At 43.3% G+C, this 21,610-nt stretch overlaps 1 protein-coding gene across 1 annotated transcript in view; it reads left to right on the top strand.

Annotated features, from left to right (window-relative positions):
• The window catches only part of ren (renin), an 85,604-nt gene extending 64,735 nt beyond the window's left edge, over window positions 1-20,869 (top strand). The window contains exons 9-10 of the mRNA XM_059949821.1: window positions 14,584-14,682; window positions 18,684-20,869. Coding sequence (XP_059805804.1) covers window positions 14,584-14,682; window positions 18,684-18,845 — 261 coding nt within the window. The 3' untranslated portion in view covers window positions 18,846-20,869. The remainder of the gene's footprint in view (window positions 1-14,583; window positions 14,683-18,683) is intronic.
• Window positions 20,870-21,610: the final 741 nt, after the last annotated feature.

The following is a 21,610-nucleotide window of genomic DNA, read 5'->3' as shown; positions in this document are numbered from 1 at the left end:
GAGAGAGAGAGAGAGACAGAGACAGAGAGAGAGAACAATGCACATATGTAGCCAACAGCAGATATGCAGACAACAGATCGATACCTAGTGCTAAAGGGGGTCACTGCTCTAAAATAAATAGATCCATATATTACAGAATCCACAAACATTATCTCATTATTCTGTTTTTATGCACTATGTTTACTTTGTAAATTATAGTAATTTTATATTTTTCTACTGTACTGCTGCCACACAAAAAAAAAACAGATTTCACCTCATATAAGACAGTGATAATAAACCCAAAGCCACACACACAAAGTGCTGGAGGAACTCAGCAGGCCAGGCAGGATCTATGGAAAAGAGTGAACAGTCAGTGTTTCGGGTGGAGGGCCTTCTTCTCGGCCTGAAATGTCGATTGTTTCCTCTTTTCTGTAGATGCCACCTGACCTGCTCAGCACTTTGTGTGTATGGCTTTGGATTTCCAGCATCTGCAGATTTTCTACTGTTTGTGATAATAAGCCCAATGCTGATTCTGGATCTGCGCTTTGAACCCTGTGGCACATCAGGGAGGGGGCGGGTTACCTGGATACTGCGTAGCTCACGGCAGCCACAGTCATCAGATTAGCTGCTTCAAATTCGGTCTGCGGTCAGGACAAGAGGGTATGAGTGTGAGTGAGGCAGGCAGGGGGATCCAAGAGGTAGTACTGGAGGAACCTCAGCCCTCGAACTCATCCAAGAGATCTGAAAGTCTTGCCCCCTGTGTGGGTGAGAGCGGGGGCTATAGGAAGGATGAGCAACCAAATTGTGGCACAATGAAACCATTCACGATGGGGGAGGGACAAGGGAAATGTAATTGTAATTGGGGATACTATAGAAAGGGGAAAGGGAAATGAACACATTTCTCTATCACAAATATCAAATTCCCAAAGGTTGCGTTGTTTGTCAGGTGCCTGGGTTCGGGGCATCTCTCATCTGAACTGCAGAGGAATTAGAAGTGGGAGGGGTAAGATGCAATAGCTTTGGTCCAAGTGGGAGCCACCGATGTAGGTAGAAAAGGAAAGAAGTTCTGCTGAGGGAACTTGAGCGGCCAGGGACTAAATTAAAACATAGAAACAGAAAAGTAATAGTCTCAGGACCGTGACCTGAGCCATAAGCAAACTGACACAGGGTGGATAAGTCTCATCATCATCAGGTGCCATGCCCGATTTGAGCTTTGACTGCCATGGCCCACACACGCCTGTTTCAGGCCAAGCAAATCAATTCATTGGTATTCATTTCCAGTTCTCTGGCTGCTGTCTCCTTCATTTGTCTCTGCCTTCCTCTTGCTTTCTTCCCTTCAATCTTTCCCATAATTACTGTGCATTCTAACTCCTCTTTCCTAATCACGTCCAATGAAGTTTCATTGCCTTTTCATGATCTCATACATTAACTCTCTTTTTGTGCTTGCTCTGTTCATGACATCCTCATTAGATATTCGTTTTGTCCATGCTTTTCTTTGCACCCTCCTCAAAAACCACATCTCTGCTGCTTCAATTCGTTTCCTCATGTTACTAGATATTGTCCAACATTCTGAGCCATATAACATAACTGGATAAACGTAACATTTCAGTACTCTGAGGTGGGTTGTCATGCCTAGTTTAGTGTTGGTCAGTATACTCTTCATCCTCGTAAATGTGTCTTTTGCCATCCCTATTCTTCTCTTGATGTCCATGCCGCACCTGCCATCTGATGTCACCCAGCTTCCTAAGTAGCAAAAGTTCTGTACTTGTTTTATGTCTTCCCCATTTATTCTCAGCCTGCGGATAGGATTCTCCTTCTTTTTGGATATCACCATACATTCTGTCTTTGCAATCGATAGATAGACCCATTTTTGCACTTTCTTCAACAACTATATCAATTAAGTTCAGTAGTTCTTCCTCCGGACTTGCAATTAAAACAATGTCATCCGCATATCTGAAATTATTGATGTTTTCACTGCCAACTTTGATTCCCAAGATGTCTCTTATTTTTTGTAATATTGTCTCCCCGTACACATTAAACAAATCAGGGGAGAAAACATATCCTTGTCTAACACCTCTCTCGATTTTCGTAAACTGATTCACTGCTCCATCTATTCCTACAGCGGCAGTTTGATCCCAGTACAGATTACTGATTATGCAGAGGTCTTTCAAATCTAGATCTAGAGTTTCCTGTAATATTTCAAAATAACTTATTGTGCTTCACTTTATCAAATGCTTTAGTGTAGTCTATAAAACAAACGAACAAGTCTTTTTGCACTTGAATAGCTCATCCTGATAGTATCCTTGACACCAATATCACGTTTCTCGTACCTTTGTCTTTCACAAAACCACATTGTTCTTTACCTATTTCAGCTTGTATCTTACTTTTAGCTCTTGTCATCAACATTCTTAGAAGTATCTTGGTGATATAACTCATTAAACTTATGGTCCTATGTAATTCACATTCTATTGCTCCAGGTTTCTTAGGAAGAGTGATACACTGATTTTTTCACCTCTTCTGGTATTATTCCAGTCTCATAAATGTCATTGATTAGATCAGTAAGTTTTTCAATTCCATAATCTTCCAATGGGGCTATCTTCATCCCAACAATGCTGGTACCAGTGGCAAATCATGTAACTAGGGCAGTGGATAAGGCTTTAAATTAAATGGTAAGAGGTGGTGCAAACGGACTTGGGGAGTCTTAGTTCAGGATTCCTTAAAGAATAAAGCAGGTTGCAATGGTCGTAAGTAAGGCCGTGCAATGTTGGCATTCATTTCAAGAGGACTAGAATATAAAAGAAACGATGCTTTTATCTAAAAGCTGAGGATTTATACAGCATTGGTCAGACCGCACTTGGAGTACTGTGAACAGTTCTGGCACCTTACCTAAGAAAGAATACTTTGTGCGTTAAATAATGTAGAAGTATGGCTACTGTTTAATATTTTTATAGGATGTTTGAGATTGAAAAGAAGGCCTTTATTTATTTATTTATTTATTTAGCGTTTATGGCACGGGACGGGCCCCTCCTGTCCAAGTCCACACCACCCAATTACACCCATGTAACCAATTAACCTACGAACCCGTCCATTTTTGGAATGTGGGAGGAAACTGGAGCACCTAGAGGAAACCCATGTCACCACAGGGAGAGCGTACAAACTCCTTACAGACAGCTGCAGAATTGAACCCGGGTCGCTGACTGGCACTAGGCTAACCACTACGCTACTGCACTGCCTCACCTTTATTGTTACATTCCCCAATCCCTACTTAAGCTTGCTGAGCCATTTCATTCGCAGTTAAAATACGCTGTAATTACAATGATAGATGTGACATCATAAATAAGCTTATCCGGATTAGTTGAGGGTGAGCGGACTCCTTTCCTGAGGGACATCAGGGCTTTTTGTTATGATTATCCAGTAGATTCACATTCACCATTTCTGATACTAGTGTTACAATTAACATGCTACATCTTGTTATGGTGGTCGTCCATCATGTCTGACTAGAGTTCTTAAAGTGGAAAATCCATTGCGCTCTGGCCGTTCCACTCTGTCAACCTCAGAAGTCTGGGTCCAGTGTTATTAAGAAATGCCACAGACTGGGATCTTCTTGGGTTGCAGCGGTTCGCCGTGACACAGTCTGTGCCTTGTCATGCCCTTCACTCTCCATGGAGCATTGCAGATCTGCCTTCATGGCATTGGATCTCATCCGCCTCGACCGCTGGAGCTGACTTCGCATGCTAGGACAGGCATGTCCCTGTCTCACGTGGGTATGAGGCCGTCTGCTGCCCTCCTATACTACAAGAAAAATTACAGTTTTAAATGTATTTAATTGGGCATGAATCACTTTGGGATGTCTTGAGTCAGGAATAGGTGTTCCATCTCTGTTTAATCATGACTGCAATGGCATTAAGAAAATCTTGTGTTAGAAAGCCACTTGCAGAGTAGGTGGGTAATAGTTGTTCATAGGTGGAAGCTTAAAAATATCTACCTAAGCTGTGAAGCGCTTACTTCAACCAAAATAGACGAAGGCTCTTTTGTTTTCATCTTGTCAGTAAATATGCAAAAAATCATTAGCATTTGCAAACATTTGCTATCCTAAATAGATGTATGAGATCATATGCTCAGAAGCTGTGTCTGTGACAGATTATTAGTTATGATTCAGAAATGTGGTTCCTTTCATCTGGATTCCTAATTTGGCATGGGTGAACATATCTGACAATGAAGTCTTATATTTTACAGAGAATCAAGACCAATGAGAATATTTTTGTAGTAATCATGCATGAAAACACAATTTGTCTACTTATTTCTTTATTTAATTAATGGAGTCTGGATGTTCTGGTAAGGCCAGTAACCATTGCCAGTTCTCAGTGGCTTTTGTGGTGGGCCTTGAACTGCTACCATTCTTCAGGTGAAGAAACTTCCACTTGCCAGAGTGTGGTAAACATGTGGAATTCATTGTCACTTACGCCTGAGGAGGCCTAGTCATTGGGTATACCTAAAGAGGAGGTTAATAGCTTCTTGATTGGTCAGTGTCAAATGTTATGGAGAGAAAGCAGTAGAATGGGGTTGTGAGGGAAAATAAATCAGCCAGAGTGGGCTCGATGGGTCAAATGGCCTAATTCTTCTCCTATATCTTATGGTTTTCTCAGGGAAGATTTGGTGTTTAGATCTAGCAACAATGAGAGAATGGTGATATATCTCCAACTCAAAGTACTGTGTGGCTAGAGGAGGAATCTGCAGGTGGTGGTGTTCCAATGCTCCTAAAATCCTCTTCATTCCTGGTGGCAGAGGTTGTGTGTGTTTGGAAGATGTTGTCTGGGCATCTTGGGCAAGTTACTGAACTATAGCTGAAGTGCAACAGAAGTGGAGGGGTTGAACGTGTCGAGTGGTGCATGGTACATCAATCAAGCAGGCTGCTTTGTCCTGGCTCGTTCAAAACTTGTTGAGTATTGGAACTGAACCCATGGCAGCAGGGTGGCGTAGTAGTTAGCACAATTGCGTAACAGCGCCAGCGATCACTGACTGGGGTTCAATTCCTGCCGTTGTCTGTAAAGAGTTTGTATGTTGTCCCTGACGATGTGGGTTTCCTCTGTTTCTTCTCACATTCCAAGGACCTATGGTTAGGGTTACTGAGTTATGGATGAGCTATGTTGGCGCTGGAAGCAGGTGATACATGTGAATTGCCTCCAGGTCAATCCTCACCGAGTTAGTTTGACACCAATGACACGTTTCACTGTATGTTACAATGTACATGTGACAAATAAAGCTCATCTGATCTAACCTCCTATCTGAATCTAAAACTTTCCTGTTTGTCCATCTTTGTTTCTGTTCTTTTTTGCTACGTTCACCCTCTGTTTCGTGTCTCTGACCATAGAGAGCCTTGCTTCGTCTACTGACTCTCCAGGTCTGGATGGTATCAACTATTATCATCCCTGATTTGAAATGCAATGGTCACTGATGATGCATCCCAGCACACACCAGGTCCGTAACGGCAAGTAGTGTTGGACCAGGTTAATGAAGGTGTGGGCCACATCAAAGCAGCAGGAACCTTGACCCTCACGTCCCCACACCTTACAACAACCCCCCAACATCAAGAATAAGTATTAACCCCATCACCGTAGCATATTCATAACACTGAACTGTAAAATGGATGCAAGGAAGAGGAAGCTCCCTAGAAAGGCAAGTGTTAATGAAGGCGTGGGCCAGATCAAAGTGGAAGGGTCATGTGACACTGAATCTCCAGCAGCAAGATCAAGAAACACAAGAGGGATAATTTTCCCACTGCTCACATAATTACACCCAATTTAGAGCTTCAGTTTAGTCCTACAATTGGCACTATTTGTAGAAGGTTTCTGCTCAGAAAACCTAGCATTGAATCTACTGAAGGTTTGCAATCTTCAGCTTGAGTTTCTGCTCGTGATCTTTCAGAACCACAGGTCACCACGGGTCTGTCCGGAACACAGGAGGGGAAGAGCTTGCACGATCAGCCAGCTGCATTCTGAAAAGTTTTGCCAGACCAGTGCCAATGGAATGCCATGGCTTATCCAAATAGCAGGGTTATTATAGCAGAAGTCAGTTCTGCATTAAAATATCAAATACTTTGTTGCTTTTATTTTATTTGGAGTAACATTGTAAACAGGGCTGCAAAGAGTAATGACATTTTGATGCAGATAATGAAATGTTTCCCAGTAGCAAGACAACTTGAAAGAAGCCTTGGTCTGTGTTTAACCAATGCCATCCCTGCCCTGGGCGTATCTCTCTTGTGCTTTCTTTGCCTAGCAAGCACGTCATTGACAACAGAAGGAGACTTGAAGAGTTATAGAGTCATACAGCATGGAACCAGGCCTTTCAGCCCAACTTATCCATGCTGACCCCAAGATGCCTATCTACTCATTTGTCCATAAACACAAGAGATTCTGCACGTGCTGAAAGCATGAGCAACATAAAAAGTTCAAGTTCAAAGTTCAAAGAAGATTTATTATCAAAGTATGTATATGTCACTGTATACAACCCTGAGATTCACTTCCTTGTGAACATTCACAGTAACCGCAAACAAAATAATAACAACAAGTAAATAAGCAATAAACATCGAGAACATGAGATGAAGAGTCCTTGAAAGAGAATAGTTCAGTGCTGGGATGAGTGAAGTTGAGTGGCGTTGTCACCTCTGAGGGTTGAGGGGTAATAACTACTCCTGAAGCTGGTGGTGTGGGTCCTGAGGCTCCTTCCTGATGGCAAAAGTGAGAAGAGAGCATGGATGGTGGAGGTCTCTGATGACAGATCACACAAAATGCCGGAGGAACTCAACAAGTCAAGCAGCATCTATGGAGAGGAATAAACAGTCAACACTTTAGGTTGTGACTTTTCATCAGGTTCCGCATCCTTCAGCCCATCTGTCCATGTTTGGCCCATATCTTTCTAAACTTTCCAATCCAGGGAAAAGATGCTTAACATTTGAGTCAAGGACCTTTAGTAAGTGCTGAAAATCTACCAGTTCCTTTTTCCACTGATGCAGCCAATTGAATGTTTCCAGCATTTTCTATTTTTATTTAAGTCCTTTCAAAGTGCTAGCACAAAGGACCTCCTTTGCTGTTTCCTGCTCCCATTCTAGCCAGTGAGTACATAAAATGCTGTCATAGGGAAGTAGTGTTCATCATCAGAGATCTCCAACACCCAGGCCATGCTGTTTTCCCACAGCCGCCATCAGGTAGAAGGTACAAGAGCCTCAGGACTCACACCACCAGGTTCAAGAACATTTACTACCGTACAACCATCAGACTCTTGAACAAAGGAGATAACTATACTCACATGCCCATCAATTGAGATGTTCCCGCAGCCACTAAATACACTTTAAGGGCGCTTTATCTTGTTATCTCTTGTTCGAGTTATTTATTGCTAGTTATTTATATTTGCATTTGCACAGTTTTTTGTCTTCTGCACTCTAGTTGCCCTTTCATTGATCCTGTTATAGTTACTATTCTATAGATTTGTTCAGTATGCCCACAGGAAAATAAATCTCAGGGTTGTATATGGTGGCATATATGTATTTTGATAATAAAATTTTCTTTGAACTTCATACTGGGACTCAAAAAACAGCTGAGAAAATTCTGAGGAATGTATCTGGAGAGTTAAGATGCATACATTGGGATACTCTTCTTCATTGACTACAGCTCTATATTCAACACTGTCATCCCCTCAAAACTAACCAACATGCTCCAAGGCCTAAGCTTCAATGTGCAATTGTGCAATTTGATCCCTGATGTCCTCACTTGCAGACCACAATCAGTTTGGACTGGCAACAACATCTCCCTCAGCACAGGTGCACCACAAAGCCATGTGCTTAGCCCCCAGCTCTGCTTGCTTTAGACCGTGAGGCCAAGTATAGCTTCAATGCCTCATTTTAAGTTTGCTACTGGGTGAATCAAAGGTGGTGACAGATCAGCATATAGGAGGGAGATAGAGAATCTGGCTGAGTGGTGACTACAACAGCAACCTTTCAGTGTCGGCAAATCCAAAGAGCTGACTATTGACAGTAGAAGGAGTAAACCGGCGAACAATCCTCATTAAGGAATCAGAAGTGGAGAGAGTCGGTAACTTTAAACTCCTCGGCATTATTATTTCAGAAGATCTGTCCTACCTCCAGCATGTAGCTACCATTATAAAGAAAGCACAGCAGTGCCTTTATTTTCTTGGAAGTTTATGGAGATTTGGCATATCACCTAAAACTTCAACAAACTTCTAGTGAAGTGTACATTTATTGGTTGCGTCATAAGCTGGTATGGAAACACCAATGCCCTTGAATGAAAAATCCTACAAAAAAGTAGCAGCTACAGCTCAGTCCATTATGAGTAAAGCCCTGCCCTTCTTTAAGCACATCTACATAGAGCAGTGTCACAGGAAAGCAGCATCCTTCATCAAGAACCCCAGGCGATGCTCTCTTCTCACTGCTGCAATCGGGAAGAAGATACAACAGTCTCAAGTCCCACACCATCAGGTTCAGGAACATTCATAACCCCTCAGCTGTCAGGCTCCTGAACCAGTGGGGATAACTTCACTCACCCCAAACCGAACTGATTCCACAACCTATGGACTCAATTGTAAGGGCTCTAAAGCTCATGTTCTCGATATTATTGCTTATTTATTTATCTACTTATTTTATTTTCTTTTTGTATTTGCACAGTTTGTTGTCTTTTGCACACTGCTTGTTTGTCCATCTCTGTCATGTGTGCTTTTCATTGAATCTATTGTGTTTCTTTCTGTTTACTATGAATGCCCACAAGATAATAAAACTCAGGGTAGAATAAGGTGGTATTTAAGTTCGTTAATAATAGAATTACTTTGAACTTTATAGTTAGCTAGGAATAAAACCTGCACAACTTTCAGGTTGATGGCTTGCTGTTTAGGTAACAGCTTGAGTGAGAGCCCCAGAGCAATATTCAGAGCTGATCCTGCAGTACAAACTGGAACTGCATTAGAATGCCATCATTAAATGAATATATCTCCAGATTAATGTTCCCTCTAGTTTGTAATGATCAGTGTGTGCAAAAATCTATTACTGCGCAATTTTCTACCCAGTGACAACAACATGTGCGCACTGAATTTTATAAATAGGGGTATTCATTTTAATGGCTAGCAAAACACTGTCAAGAGATCGGCTATGCTTGTTCAAAAAGGGAGACTTTCGCAGGCGTTTGGTCTCGCTCCGGCAGCCCAGTCAGTGGTGAGAGCAGGCCGCAGAGACGAGGTTTCTCACAGGTCAGCGACACTTGTTTAAAAGTACAGACGGAACAGGCGGGGCGGCCATTGTTGGGAGTAGGCCACTGGTGAAAAAAGGAGAGTCAGGCTTTGGCCCAGAAGAGGCGTTGGCTCTGGAGAATTTCTGTTGAGGTTCCCTTTTTTCTCTCTTACTGTACCAAGTGTCATAAATGGCCATTGTGTGTTCTTCATACTGGATGTTGGAGTCCTGGGAGACCCAGAGTCTCCCAGGGAACTACATTTGCATGAAGGGCATCCGGTTGCAGCTCCTTGAAGACTGTGTTAGGGATCTGGAACCACAGCTGGATGACCTTTGGCTTTACGGGAGAGTGAGGGGATAATCGATCACAGTTACAGGGAAGTAGTCACCCCTAAGCTGCAGGAGGCGAGTAGCTGGGTGACTGACTGGAGAAATGGGGATGTGAATGGGCAGTTAGTACAGAGCTCCCCCGTGGCCATTCCCCTCAATAATATACCGCTTTGGATACTGTTGTGGGGGATGACCTCCCAGGGGAATTCCACAGAGGTTGGGTTACTGACACTGTCTGTGGTTCAGAAGGGAAAGAGGGAGAAGAGGAGAACAGTCAAAGTGATAGTGGACTCAATAGTCAGGGGAACAGACAGGAGATTCTGCGGATATGAACGGGACACCCGAATGCTATGTTGCCTCCCAGGTGCCAGGATTGGGGACGTCTTGGATCACATCCACAGCATTTTGGGGGGTGGGGGTGAAGAGCAGCCAGATGATATATATTGGTATATATTGATATATATTGGTACCGACGACATAAAAAGGCAAAGCAAAGAGGAGAATATAGAAAGCAGGGCCTCCAGGGTAATAATTTCAGGATTGCTGTCTGTGCCATGCACTAATGAGGATATAAATAGGATGATATGGCAGATTAATGCATAGCTGAGAAGCTGGTGCAGGGGGCAGGACTTAAGACTCTTGGATCATTGGAATCTCTTCTGGGGGAGATATGACCTATGCAAAAGTTCCACCTGAACCTGAAGGGACCAATATTCTTGCGGGCATGTTTGTTTGAGCTGTTGGGGAAAGTTTAGACTAATTTGATAGGGGAGTGAGAACTGGAGTGAGGGGACTCGGCATAGGATGGATGGTAAAAATGCAAAGATGGCATGCAGTCAGACTGTCAGAAATGGCAGGCAGATGATAGGACAAAATTGTAGCCAGCAGGGTGAGTATCAGTACATTAGGATGCAGAATCAAACTGGGTAGCAAATACAGTACTCAAAGAGTTATATTTTAACGCACAGAATAAGAAATAAATTGGATGATCTTGTTACACTGTTACAGATAGCCAGATATAATGTTGTGGACATCACTGAATTGTGGCTGAAAGATGGCTGTAATTGGGAACTGAATATCCAAGTTTACACATTGTACCAGAGAGATAGGAAGGTAGGCAGAGGGGTTGGCATTGCTCTGCTGATAAAGAATGGCATCAAATTAGTAGAAAGATGTGATATAGGATTGGAGGGTGTTAAATCCTTGGGGATTGAATGAAGAAACTGCAAGAGTAACTCCCTGATGGCAGTTATATACAAGCCTCCCAACAATAGCTGGGAAGTGGACAACAGGTTGCAACAGGAGATAGAAAAGATGTGTCAAAAGGGCAATGTTGCAATAGTCATGGGAAATTTTAACATGCAGGTCGATTGGGAAAATCGGGTCGGTAATGGATCTCAAGAGAGTGAATTTGTTGAATGCCTACCTGATGGCTTTTTAGAGCAGTTTGTTGTTGAGCCTGTGTTAAGTAATGAACTGGAGGCAATTTGGTAGCTTAAGGTAAAAGGACTCTTAGGAGGAGGTGATCACAATATGATTGAATTCAACTTGAAATTTGATAGAAAGTAAAGTCTGACGTAGCAGTATTTCAGTAGTATAAAGGAAATTACAGTGGTATGAGAGAGGAGTTGGCCAAAGTAAATTGGAAGGAGATGCTGGAAGGGATGACAACAGACTGGCAATGGCGAAAGTCTTTGGTAAAAATGAGGGAGGTGCAGGATAGATGTATTCCAAAAAAGAAGGAATACTCAAACGGCAAAATAGTTCCACCATGCTAGAGAAGGGAAGTCAAAGCTAATGTAAAAACAAAAGAGAGGGCTTGAAACAAAGCAAAAATGAGCAGGAAGGTGGAGAATTGGGAAGCTTTTAAAAACATACAGAGAGCAACTAAAAGGACCATGAGGAGGGAAGAGATGAAATACGAAACCAAACTAGCAAACATTATCCAAGAGGATAGTAAAAACTTTTTCAAGTACATAAAAAGTAAAAGAGAGATGAGAATGGATATAGGAACACTAGAAAATGAGGCTGGAGAGATAATAATGGGGGACAAGGAGATAGCAGATGGACAAAATAAGTATTTTGCATCAGTTTTCCTGTGGAAGACACTAGCCATGTGCCAGATGTTGAAGGGTGTGAGGGAAGAAAAGTGAGTTTTTTTAAATTTATTAATTTGCAGGATGAGTTTTTTGCCAGCTAAGCCAGCGTTTATTGCCCATCCCTAGTAGCCCTTGAGAAGGTTACTGTTGTTAAGGGTGAGGTTATGAAGTACTTGGCGACACAGGACAAGGTAAGACAAAGTTGGCATGGTTTCCTTAAAGGAAAATCTTACCTGATGAACCTGTCGGAATTCTTTGAGGAGATTACAAGTAGGATAGATAAAGGGGATGCAGTGGATGTTGTATATTTGGACCCTCAGAACGCCTTTGACAAGATGCTGCACATGAGACTGCTTACCAAGTTAAGAGCCCATGGTATGATAGGATGGTTACTGGCACGGTTAGAGCATTGGCTGATTGGTAAGAGCGAGTGGGAATAAAAGGATCCTTTTCTGGTTGGCTGACAGTGACTAGTGGTGTTCTGCAGGGGTCAATGTTAGTACAGCTTGTTTTTATGCTGTATATCAATGATTTCGATGATGGAATAGATGGCTTTGTTGCCAAGTTTGCAGATAATACGAAGATTGTATGAGGGGCAGGTAGTGTTGAGGAAACAGGTAGGTTGCAGAAGGGCTTAGACAGGTTAGGAGAATGGGCAAGAAAGTGGCAAATGAAATACAATTTTGGAAAATGCATAGTCATGCACTTTGGTAGTAGAAATAAATGTGCAGACTATTTTCTAACCAGGGAGAAAATCCAAAAACATGAAGGGACTTGGGAGTTGAGGTTAACTTGCAGGTGGAGTCTGTGGTGAGGAGGGCAAATGCCACGTTAGAACTCATTCCAGGAGGGCTAGAATACAAGAGTAGGGATGTGATGCTGAGGCTTCATAAGGCCCGGTGAGGCCTCACCTTGAGTATTGTGAACAGTTTTGGACTCCTCATCTAACAAAAGATTTGTTGGCATTGGAAAGGGTTCAGAGGGGGTTCACAAGGATGATTCCGGAACGAAAGGGTTATCATATGAGGAACGTTTGATAGCTCTAGGTCTGTACTCACTGGAATTTAGAAAGATGAGTGGGTTTCTCATTGAAACCTTTTCAATGTTGAAAGGCCTAGACAGAATAAATATGGAAAGGATGTTTACCGTGGTGGGGGAGTCTAGGACAAGAGAACAGCCTCAGGATAGAGGGGTGTCCATTTAAAACAGAGATGCAGAGAAATTTCTTTAGTCAGAAGGTGGTGAATTTGTGGAATTTGTTACCACAGGCAGCTGTGGAGGCCAGGTCGTTGGGTGTATTTAAGGCAGAGCTTAATATGTTCTTGATTGGACATGACATCAAAGGTTACGGGGAGAAGAACGGGGAGTGGGGCTGAGGAGAGGAAAAAGGATCAGCCATGATTGAATGGCAGAGCAGACTCGATGGGCTAAATGGCCTAATTCTGCTCCTATATCTTATGGTCTAATAAGGACTTCGTACTCCTCAGGATTTGATCGTTCCTGCTCTCGTTCATCTGCACTCTCATAAAGCATACATAGGAGGCCTGAGGTGGGAAATGAAGGACTTTCTCACTGGAGCTTTCGCATGCCATCCATGTGTGATTTGCTTGCTTAAAAATAAGTAATATAAATAAGCCAGTTCTAAAATCTGCCTTCAAATCATCGCAAGCTCCACATTGTCAACACCGTCCCCATCAGAAACCGGAAAAGGAAGCGTGATTGTGTGCGACCATGAAGTGTACTTAATGAAGTAAAGGGTGACAACCTTTTGTGTGCAGTTTAAATTCTTTTGTGCACTAGTAGCTGAAGATGTGTGCGCGCACATACCTTAGGGGGAACACTGCTCCTGACTCTCCAATCCACCCCATGTGCTGAAAGTTAAGATCCAGGTGTATCTCTCCATAAGTGTGTAGACCTTCAGATCCAATCCCTCCTTAAATGCCTCATCCAGTCCTTCCTCCTTCCTCCTTCCAATGATTTCTCCTGCATCCTCTGTTACTCACAAGGGGCTATTTTGCATTGAGCAGCAGTCCAGGAAATCATTCAGGCCATGATGTGTCCAAATGAGATCCCACCATTGTCTGTAAGGAGTTTGTATGTTCTGCTTGTGACTGCATGGATTTCTTCTGGGATGCTATGTTTTCCTCTCTGTTTAATTGGTCACCTAGATGTAATTAGACAGCAAAGGGCTGTCAGAACAGCCTGTCACTGTGCTGTATCTCTAAATGAAAATAAATAGAATAAAACACTTTCAACACGCATGCAGTTTGTTGAAGTTAAACCGAGTGCTTGGCTTCACAAGTAATGCACTGAAGTTGATCTGGACTAGCTGCATATGGTAGGTGAACAAAGGAATGGAAACATTGATGAAGTGAGATGTTGGGTAGAGGTTTATGGGTTGATTTTGTACCGTTATCTGTTTGTCAAACATCTCATGTGTGGTGAGCTTTACAAACTCTCAGCTGTGAATGAATAAAGAAATGAAGGCTAATCCAGACCTTGAGAATGAAGGCTGTTCTAATAGTTCAGAAGCTGATGTAGTTCAAACTAAAGGGCTGCACGGTTGCATAGCCGTTAGCACAATCAATCACCTACAAAAATAGAAGGAGCTAATGATGAAAGAAACCCAGCAACTTTGAAGAGAGTCACCAGGACATCTTGAAAACTTCTTTTAAGTGTGTGTGATTTGAAATAAATGAAAACTCGGAGAGCCATCAACATTTTAGAGAATAAGAACTAGATTTAGATTTGCAAATTTATGAATATTATTTCATTTAGCTTTAATGAAGTGGAGCATTTGGAATTGGGAAATAACAATTTCTGCAATTGATGGAGAGGAACAGAAGCCTGGGTTGGCTAGAGCAGGAAGGAAGTGGGACGAATGTTATACTGAGGCTTTCTAATTCTAACCTAGTTACCTCCCTCTCTTTCCTTCCCATGTAGTACATTGTGAACTGCGACCAGATCAAAATCTTGCCTCATATTTCTTTTAACCTGGGAGGAAAGAACTTCCTGATGAAGGGTGAAGACTATATTGTGAAGGTGAGCTCACTTTATGGGGATATGGGGAGAAGGCAGGAGACTGGGGCTGAGAGGGAAAATTGATCAGCCATGATGAAATGGCGGAGCAGACTCGATGGGCCAAGAGAACTAATTCTGTTCCTATATCTTAGGGTCTTAGGGTCTGAAATTACGTCTGGATGTGACGTTAAACCAAGTGAATATAGAAGAACCCAGGGCACTCACTTTGAGGAAAAGCAAGGCGGTTGTTCATGGGCCATGGGTCAATATTGACACCACAATTTAACCCCAATAATTGAAGATTACGAGATCATTATCGCATTGTTGTACGCATGGGAGCTCACCGTGAGAGAACTGGCTGTTATATTTCCTGCATTAAGTGCTGACTAAGATTCAGAAGTACTTTGGATGCACACACTGAAGGAATTAAGATGGAGGTACTTAGCAAGAAATTTGGTTGGTGTCATTAAAGCAGTAGATGCTGGAACAGAATACCAAATGTAGTGCACTACATCTTTCCTTTCTCTCTGGCCTTTTACCTTTCCCTCACACCTGGCTTCACCTATCACCTTCTAGCTATCCTTCTTCCTCTGCCCCCACCTTCCCCCTCCCTTTCCAGTCCCGATGAAAGGTCTTGGCCCAAAATGTCAACTGTTTGTTAATTTCCATAGATGATATCTGGCCAGCTGAGTTCCTCTAGCATTTGAGTTATGTTGTTCTGGAATTCCAACACCTGCCAGATTTCTTGTGTTTATAGAGCACTACAGCACAGTATGGGTCCCTTGACCTACAATGTAATCTCAACCCTTTAAACTACTCTAAGATTTATCAAACCCTTCCCTCCTGCAATGCCCTCCATCTTACTACCATCCACGTGTATAAGAGTTTCTTAAACTCTCCGAAGGTATCTGCCTCTACCACCACCCTGGTGTACTCATCACCTTCTGTATGAAAAACTTACTTTTTATACCCCCTACGCTTTCCTCTAATCACTGTAAAATTATACCCCTTGGTACTAGCCATAGGAAAAAATCTCTGGCTGTCCACTCAGTCTGTGCCTCTTTATCAACTTGTACACCTCTATCAACTCACCTCACATCTTCCTATGAGAGAAGCCATAGCTCACTCAACCTATCCTCATAAGACGTGCTCCCTAATCTAGGCAGCATCCTCTCGAAAGATTCTAAATCCTTCCTATAATGAGGTGACCAGAAATGTACACAATATTCCAAGTGTAGTCTAGTCAAGGTTTTATAGAGCTGTAACATTACCTCACTGAACTCAGTTCCTCAAATAGTGCAGGCCAACACACCATATGCTGCATTTTCCATTTTACTGTTTACCACCTCGATGCACTTGGGTATGGCATGATCTTTCTGGTCTGCACACAAACAAATCCAATTCGGATGCAGATTGATTTATCACATGTGAGTGTTAACGCACATTGAGAATTGTCATTCACACTAACAACCAGCATGTCCAAGGATGTGCTGGGGGCAGCCTGCAAGCGTCGCCACAATTTCTGGTGCCAACAGTGCGTATTCACAATGTTCCGCAAAACAGCACACAACACAGCAAGCAATGGCGGAGCAAGCCCCTTTCCTACCTCCCAATCACCCACACAAACAAACAGACAGTCCTCCAGCTTCCAGGTCAGACCTTCAGTCTCCAAGCTTTCTTTCACTGTACCTCAGTACACACGACCATAATGAACCAATAACAATGCGGCAAACTAGCCAGCTGGTGGCATAGTGGTAGCCGCATTGGAGCTTAAAGCGAATGGTCCCCGGTTCGAACCTGGCTGGCTCCCTTCACACTTTCCATCCATGCTGGGTTGAGCGTCGAGCTAGCAACTCGGTCTCATAAAAAAATAATAGCAAATGGTTAAAGAAAGGGTAAGGTTGTCGCCCAATGCGAAACAAGGTGCAGAAAGGAACAGCAACTAATATAGCAATAAGGATCTCCCCCATACACCCTTGTCAAAGTGCACTTCATGATTGGATTTAAGTAATAATTGCCCTTATTTTTGGTGTAAAAGGTGCAAAACCTGACACACAAAATGCTGGACAAACTCAGCAGGATGGGCAGCATCCATCCTGCTGAAGAGTCTCAGTCCGAAACATCGACTTAACTCTTTTCCACAGAGGCTGCCTGGCCTGCTGAGTTCCTCCAGCATTTTGTTCACATTGCTTGGATTTCCAGCATCTGCAGATTTTCTCTTGTTTGAAAACTGGCAGATTCAGGTGGTATGGGTTTTTAGACACAAGAGAATCTGCAGATGCTGGATCTCACAAAATGCTCGTCCTGATGAAGGGTCCCGGCCTGAAACGGCGACTATTTATTCCCCTCCATGGATGCTGCCTGGCCTGCCAAGTTCTTCCGGCATTTTGTGTGTGTGGATTTTAGCATTTTTTTCTCATGATTCTTCAGTGATGCTTGTATAGATGTCATATGCCTATTAGAGCCAGAGAACGTGGGAGAGTACTAGCAGCAGACAAAATAGCTGATTAGAACTTGGATTAAATTCTTGTGCAGCATATTATGCTGTTGCACTACTTGGTACAAATTCAAGGTCATTGTCCTTTTATGCCAAGTGCTTCTGGTTCATTTTTGTCTGACCACCCTTCAGAAGGCCGTATATAAAAGGAATTTGTGTTGGATGTTGGCGATGCTTTGGGCATTTTCCAGTCACGCTTACAGGTTTCCCCCGCTATCCAAAGGTAGAGTGTTCCTATGAAACCGTTTATAAGCTGAAATGTTGTAAAGCGAAGAAGCAATTACTATTAATTTATATGGGAAAAATTTTTGAGTGTTTCCAGACCCAAAAAATAGCCTACCAAATCATACCAAATAACACATAAAACCTAAAATAACATGAACATATAGTAAAAGCAGGAATGAAATGATAAATATACAGCCTATATAAAGCAGAAATATTGTATGTACGGTGTAGTTTCACTTATCAAAATTGGGAAGACAGTGAGACAAAATTGATTTGGAGAAAAAAAATCGGCACGCACACGCCTACGTACGTACACACATGTGCACACAACTGCCTGCACACGGCTTCACGGTCATGGTAGTCTTTCTTGGGGTAAAAACATGTATAGACCGGGCGTCTTTTTTCCGTAAAAGCAAAAATCCTCTTTGGTTAGCGAAAACAGGTACTAATGTAGGTCTTTTGTGACAGCAAGCTGTCGTAAAGCGAACGTTCGAAAAACGGGGGACACCTGTATTGTGATCTCAGAGCATGAACATGAGGTATATGTTGAGCCTCCTAAACATGGGAATGTCATGTGCTTTCCCTCCACCTCCCTCCCCACAGGGCGGAATATTGACAGCAAATTAGAAAGTTATCACAAGAACCAAGTATCCTGCAGGTGCTGGGGAAACTCCTCATTTCCATTCTGACATGTCTGTCATGGCCTCCTCTACTGTCTGATGAAGCCACCTTCAAGTCAGAGGAGCAATACCTTATATTCTGCGTCTGGGTAGCCTCCAACCTGATGGCATCAGCACTGATTTCTCCAACTTCTAGTAAAGTTTCTTCAACTTCTCCCTTCCCTCTTGTTCAATTACCGACTCCTCCCCCACCCCATTAGCTTTTCTCCTCAACTTCCCCAGTGTCCCTCCTCCTTCCTGTTCTCCCATGGTTCAGTCTCCTCTCCTATCAGATTCCTTCTCCAGCCCTTTACCTTTTCACTGAACACCTTCTTACTTCATCACCCCCCGCTCACCTGGCTTCACTTATCACCTTCCAGCTTGCTCCCTCCTCGTCTTCCTTATTCTGGCTTCTCTCCCTTCCCTTCCAGCCCCGATGAAGGGTACTGGCACCAAACGCTGACTGCTTATTCGTTCCCATAGATGTTACCCGACTGCCTAAGTTCCCCCAGAACTTCATGTGTGCGCTGTTCTAGAAAGTTTTCACTTCATTTACAGAAAAGAAGTTGTGTTTTTAAAAATGTTGAAAACCACACGTGATGTGAAACATCAGGTCTAATCTGAGGTTCTCTCGTTTACAGGAATCAGAGTTTGGTGAGGAAGTGTGCACCGTCTGCTTCAGTGGCCTTGACATTCCCCCACCCAGGGGCCCGCTGTGGATCCTAGGAGCCAGCTTCATCGGGCGATATTACACTGAGTTTGACTACAAGAACAATAGGATAGGCTTCGCCAGAGCGATTTAAACCAGTCTAGAATGGGATTGCTTGGGCTAGACTTTCCTTGGGAAAATTTGGCGCATACTCCAAGGATAGAGGAAAAATAGTTATTTTCTTCCATTTTGGGCCAGCTTTCATATCCAGTGTTGCCAAAACCAGTTAGAATTGGAGGAAGCAGGCATCTTTCAAAGCTTCGTCCCTTCCGCTCTCCATGCACAGGCTTCATTCGCAACCTTCCCCATTCACTCAGGCTCCATAGGAACAAGAATAGCCAGCTCCCAAATACAATCTGCTCATGGATGATCACTAATCTAACCCCACAAGTCCGTTTATTGCCTCCTCAACATCAGTTAGGCCAAGCACAACCTAGGTGACCAGTTTACTGACCAGCTATGCTCTGTCTGCCACGGCCTTCTGGAGATCTCAGTTTATATCAGTTTCTTTCTATTTCCTATTCCCACACTGACCAGTCAGTCCTTGGCGTTGGCCTCCTCTGCTGCCAGGGTGGGCTAAAGGCAAACTAGATGAACTGAACCTCATATTCCACTTGAGTAGTCTACAGTATCATGGCATGAAGATTGAATTTTTCAACTTCAGTCAAATTGCCCCTCTTCTGTCCCTTTTCTCACTCCATCTGATCCACCCAGTTCTCACTGAAGATACAGATTAACTCTACTTATTACATGTACACCAAAACACCAAAACACAATGACATGTGCCGTTTTGCATCAATGACCAAAACAGTCTGAAGATTTCCTGGCAGCATCCTGCAAGTGTCACTACACTTGCAATGCCAACAGAGCATGTTCATAACTTACTAACCCCGACCCTGACCCCTACATTCTTTGGAATGTGGGAGGAAGCTGGACCTCCTACAGGAAACCCAGGTGATCTTTGGGAGAACCTACAAACTCCTTACTGACGGTGTCAGGGGATTGCACCCCGAACGATGATCGTTGGTGCTGTAAAGTGTTATGCTGCCATGCCACCCCACTCCTGGCACTTCTAGGCACTACCTTCACCCAGACTCTCATCACCCTGTCTCTTCCCCCCCTCCTCCACCCATTCAATCGAAACATCACCCAAACCCCTTCCGTTCATTCCTGCCTCTCTTATTTAATTCTACCTTCCTCCACTATCAGATTCCACAATCTACAACCCTGTGGCGTCTCCCAGTATGATCTCCCAGCCTCCATCCAATATGACCAACCCTTCCTCCAGCCAGCTACTGGCCTTCTTCACTTGGATCCACCTATCACTTAGTCACTGTGGCCCTTCCCCTTCCCCTCAACTCTCTACACTGTCTTTCTCCACCCCCCCCCCCCCCATCTTCTAGGTGAGAAGTCCTGACCTGAAACATCAATTGTCCTTTTCATAGATGTCACTTGAATCGCTGAGATCCTCCAACATCTCATTTATCACTGCAGACTCCAGCAGCTGCACATTCTTGTGTCCCCAGTTATACGTCGTGGATCTGGAGGTAGACAATTGAACTTGGTTACTTGTGCCAAATGCACGCTGGCTGGCTACCAGCTAGTGCTCCTTCAATGAGATTTGACTTCATGGAAGAATGAGTCACAGAAGCAGAGTACGATGTACAGACACTAAAGGCTCATTCATTTAACATGGGCAATCAAGGACTCATTCCACTTAATATACGAGGGGTGATTGATAAGTTCATGGCCTAAGGTAGAAGGAGTCAATTTTAGAAAACCTAGCACATTTATTTTTCAACATACTCCCCTCCTACATTTACACACTTATTCCAGTGGTCGTGGAGCATACGGATCTTGGACCTCCAGAAAGTGTCCACAGATGGGTGATTGATAAGTTTGTGGCCTAAGGCAGAAGGAGGTGAGGTATACAGTTCTCATTACATGCACATGCCGTTCAACTCTTTGAGTGATTATGCAGAAAGTCTGAAGTTAATTATCAGATAATAACATCAGGTGTGATTGGTAAGTTTGTGGTCTAAGGTAGAAGGAGATGAGCTATTAACTTCCAACTTTCTGCATAATCACTCAACGAGTTGAACTGCATGTGCATGTAACCCATCTGTGGACACTTTCTGGAGGTCCAGGATCCGTATGCTCCACGACCACTGGACTAAGTGTGTAAATGTCGGAGGAGACTATGTTGAAAACTAAATGTGCTAGGTTTTCTAAAATTGACTCCTTCTACCTTAGGTCCCGAACTTATCAATCACCCCTTGTACTTTGCTGGAAATAACTATCAGTTTCAAGTTGCAAGATTAGTTGAGCCAGCTCTATTGCTCTGGCGGGAGAAGAGTTCCACACCATCATAGGGCAGCACAGTGGAGTAGCTAATGTAACAGCACGGTGGCCCGGGTTCAATTCCGCTGCTCTCTGTAAGGAGTTTGTACTTTCTTCCTGTAACCACGTGGACTTCCTCTGGTTTCCTCCCACGTTCCAAAGATGCATGGATTAGCAGGTTAATGGTCACATGGGTGTAAATGGCCCATGTGGGCCTGTTGGGCAAGAAGGGCCTGTAACCAGGCTGTTAACTCTAAATAAAAAATAAATAATGTAGTGCACAGGAGTACTACATTATGGATGGAGGCCACTCTGCCCATCAAGACAATTCTAGCTCTATAATCCAGTTAGTTTCTTTCCCCTGCCATAGTACATAGAACAATACAGCACAGGAACAGGCCCCTTTAAACCATGATATCTGTATTGAAGAAATGCCAAATTAAACGATATCTCTTCCATCTGCATATGATCCATACCCTTCCATAGGCATCTCCTTGCATCTCCCAAATACTTACCAAT

Source organism: Hypanus sabinus, chromosome 25 (assembly GCF_030144855.1).
Source record: "Hypanus sabinus isolate sHypSab1 chromosome 25, sHypSab1.hap1, whole genome shotgun sequence".
Lineage (NCBI taxonomy): Eukaryota > Metazoa > Chordata > Chondrichthyes > Myliobatiformes > Dasyatidae > Hypanus > Hypanus sabinus.
Note: the sequence above shows the minus strand (reverse complement) of the source record. Positions and strands in the feature narration are given on the sequence as shown.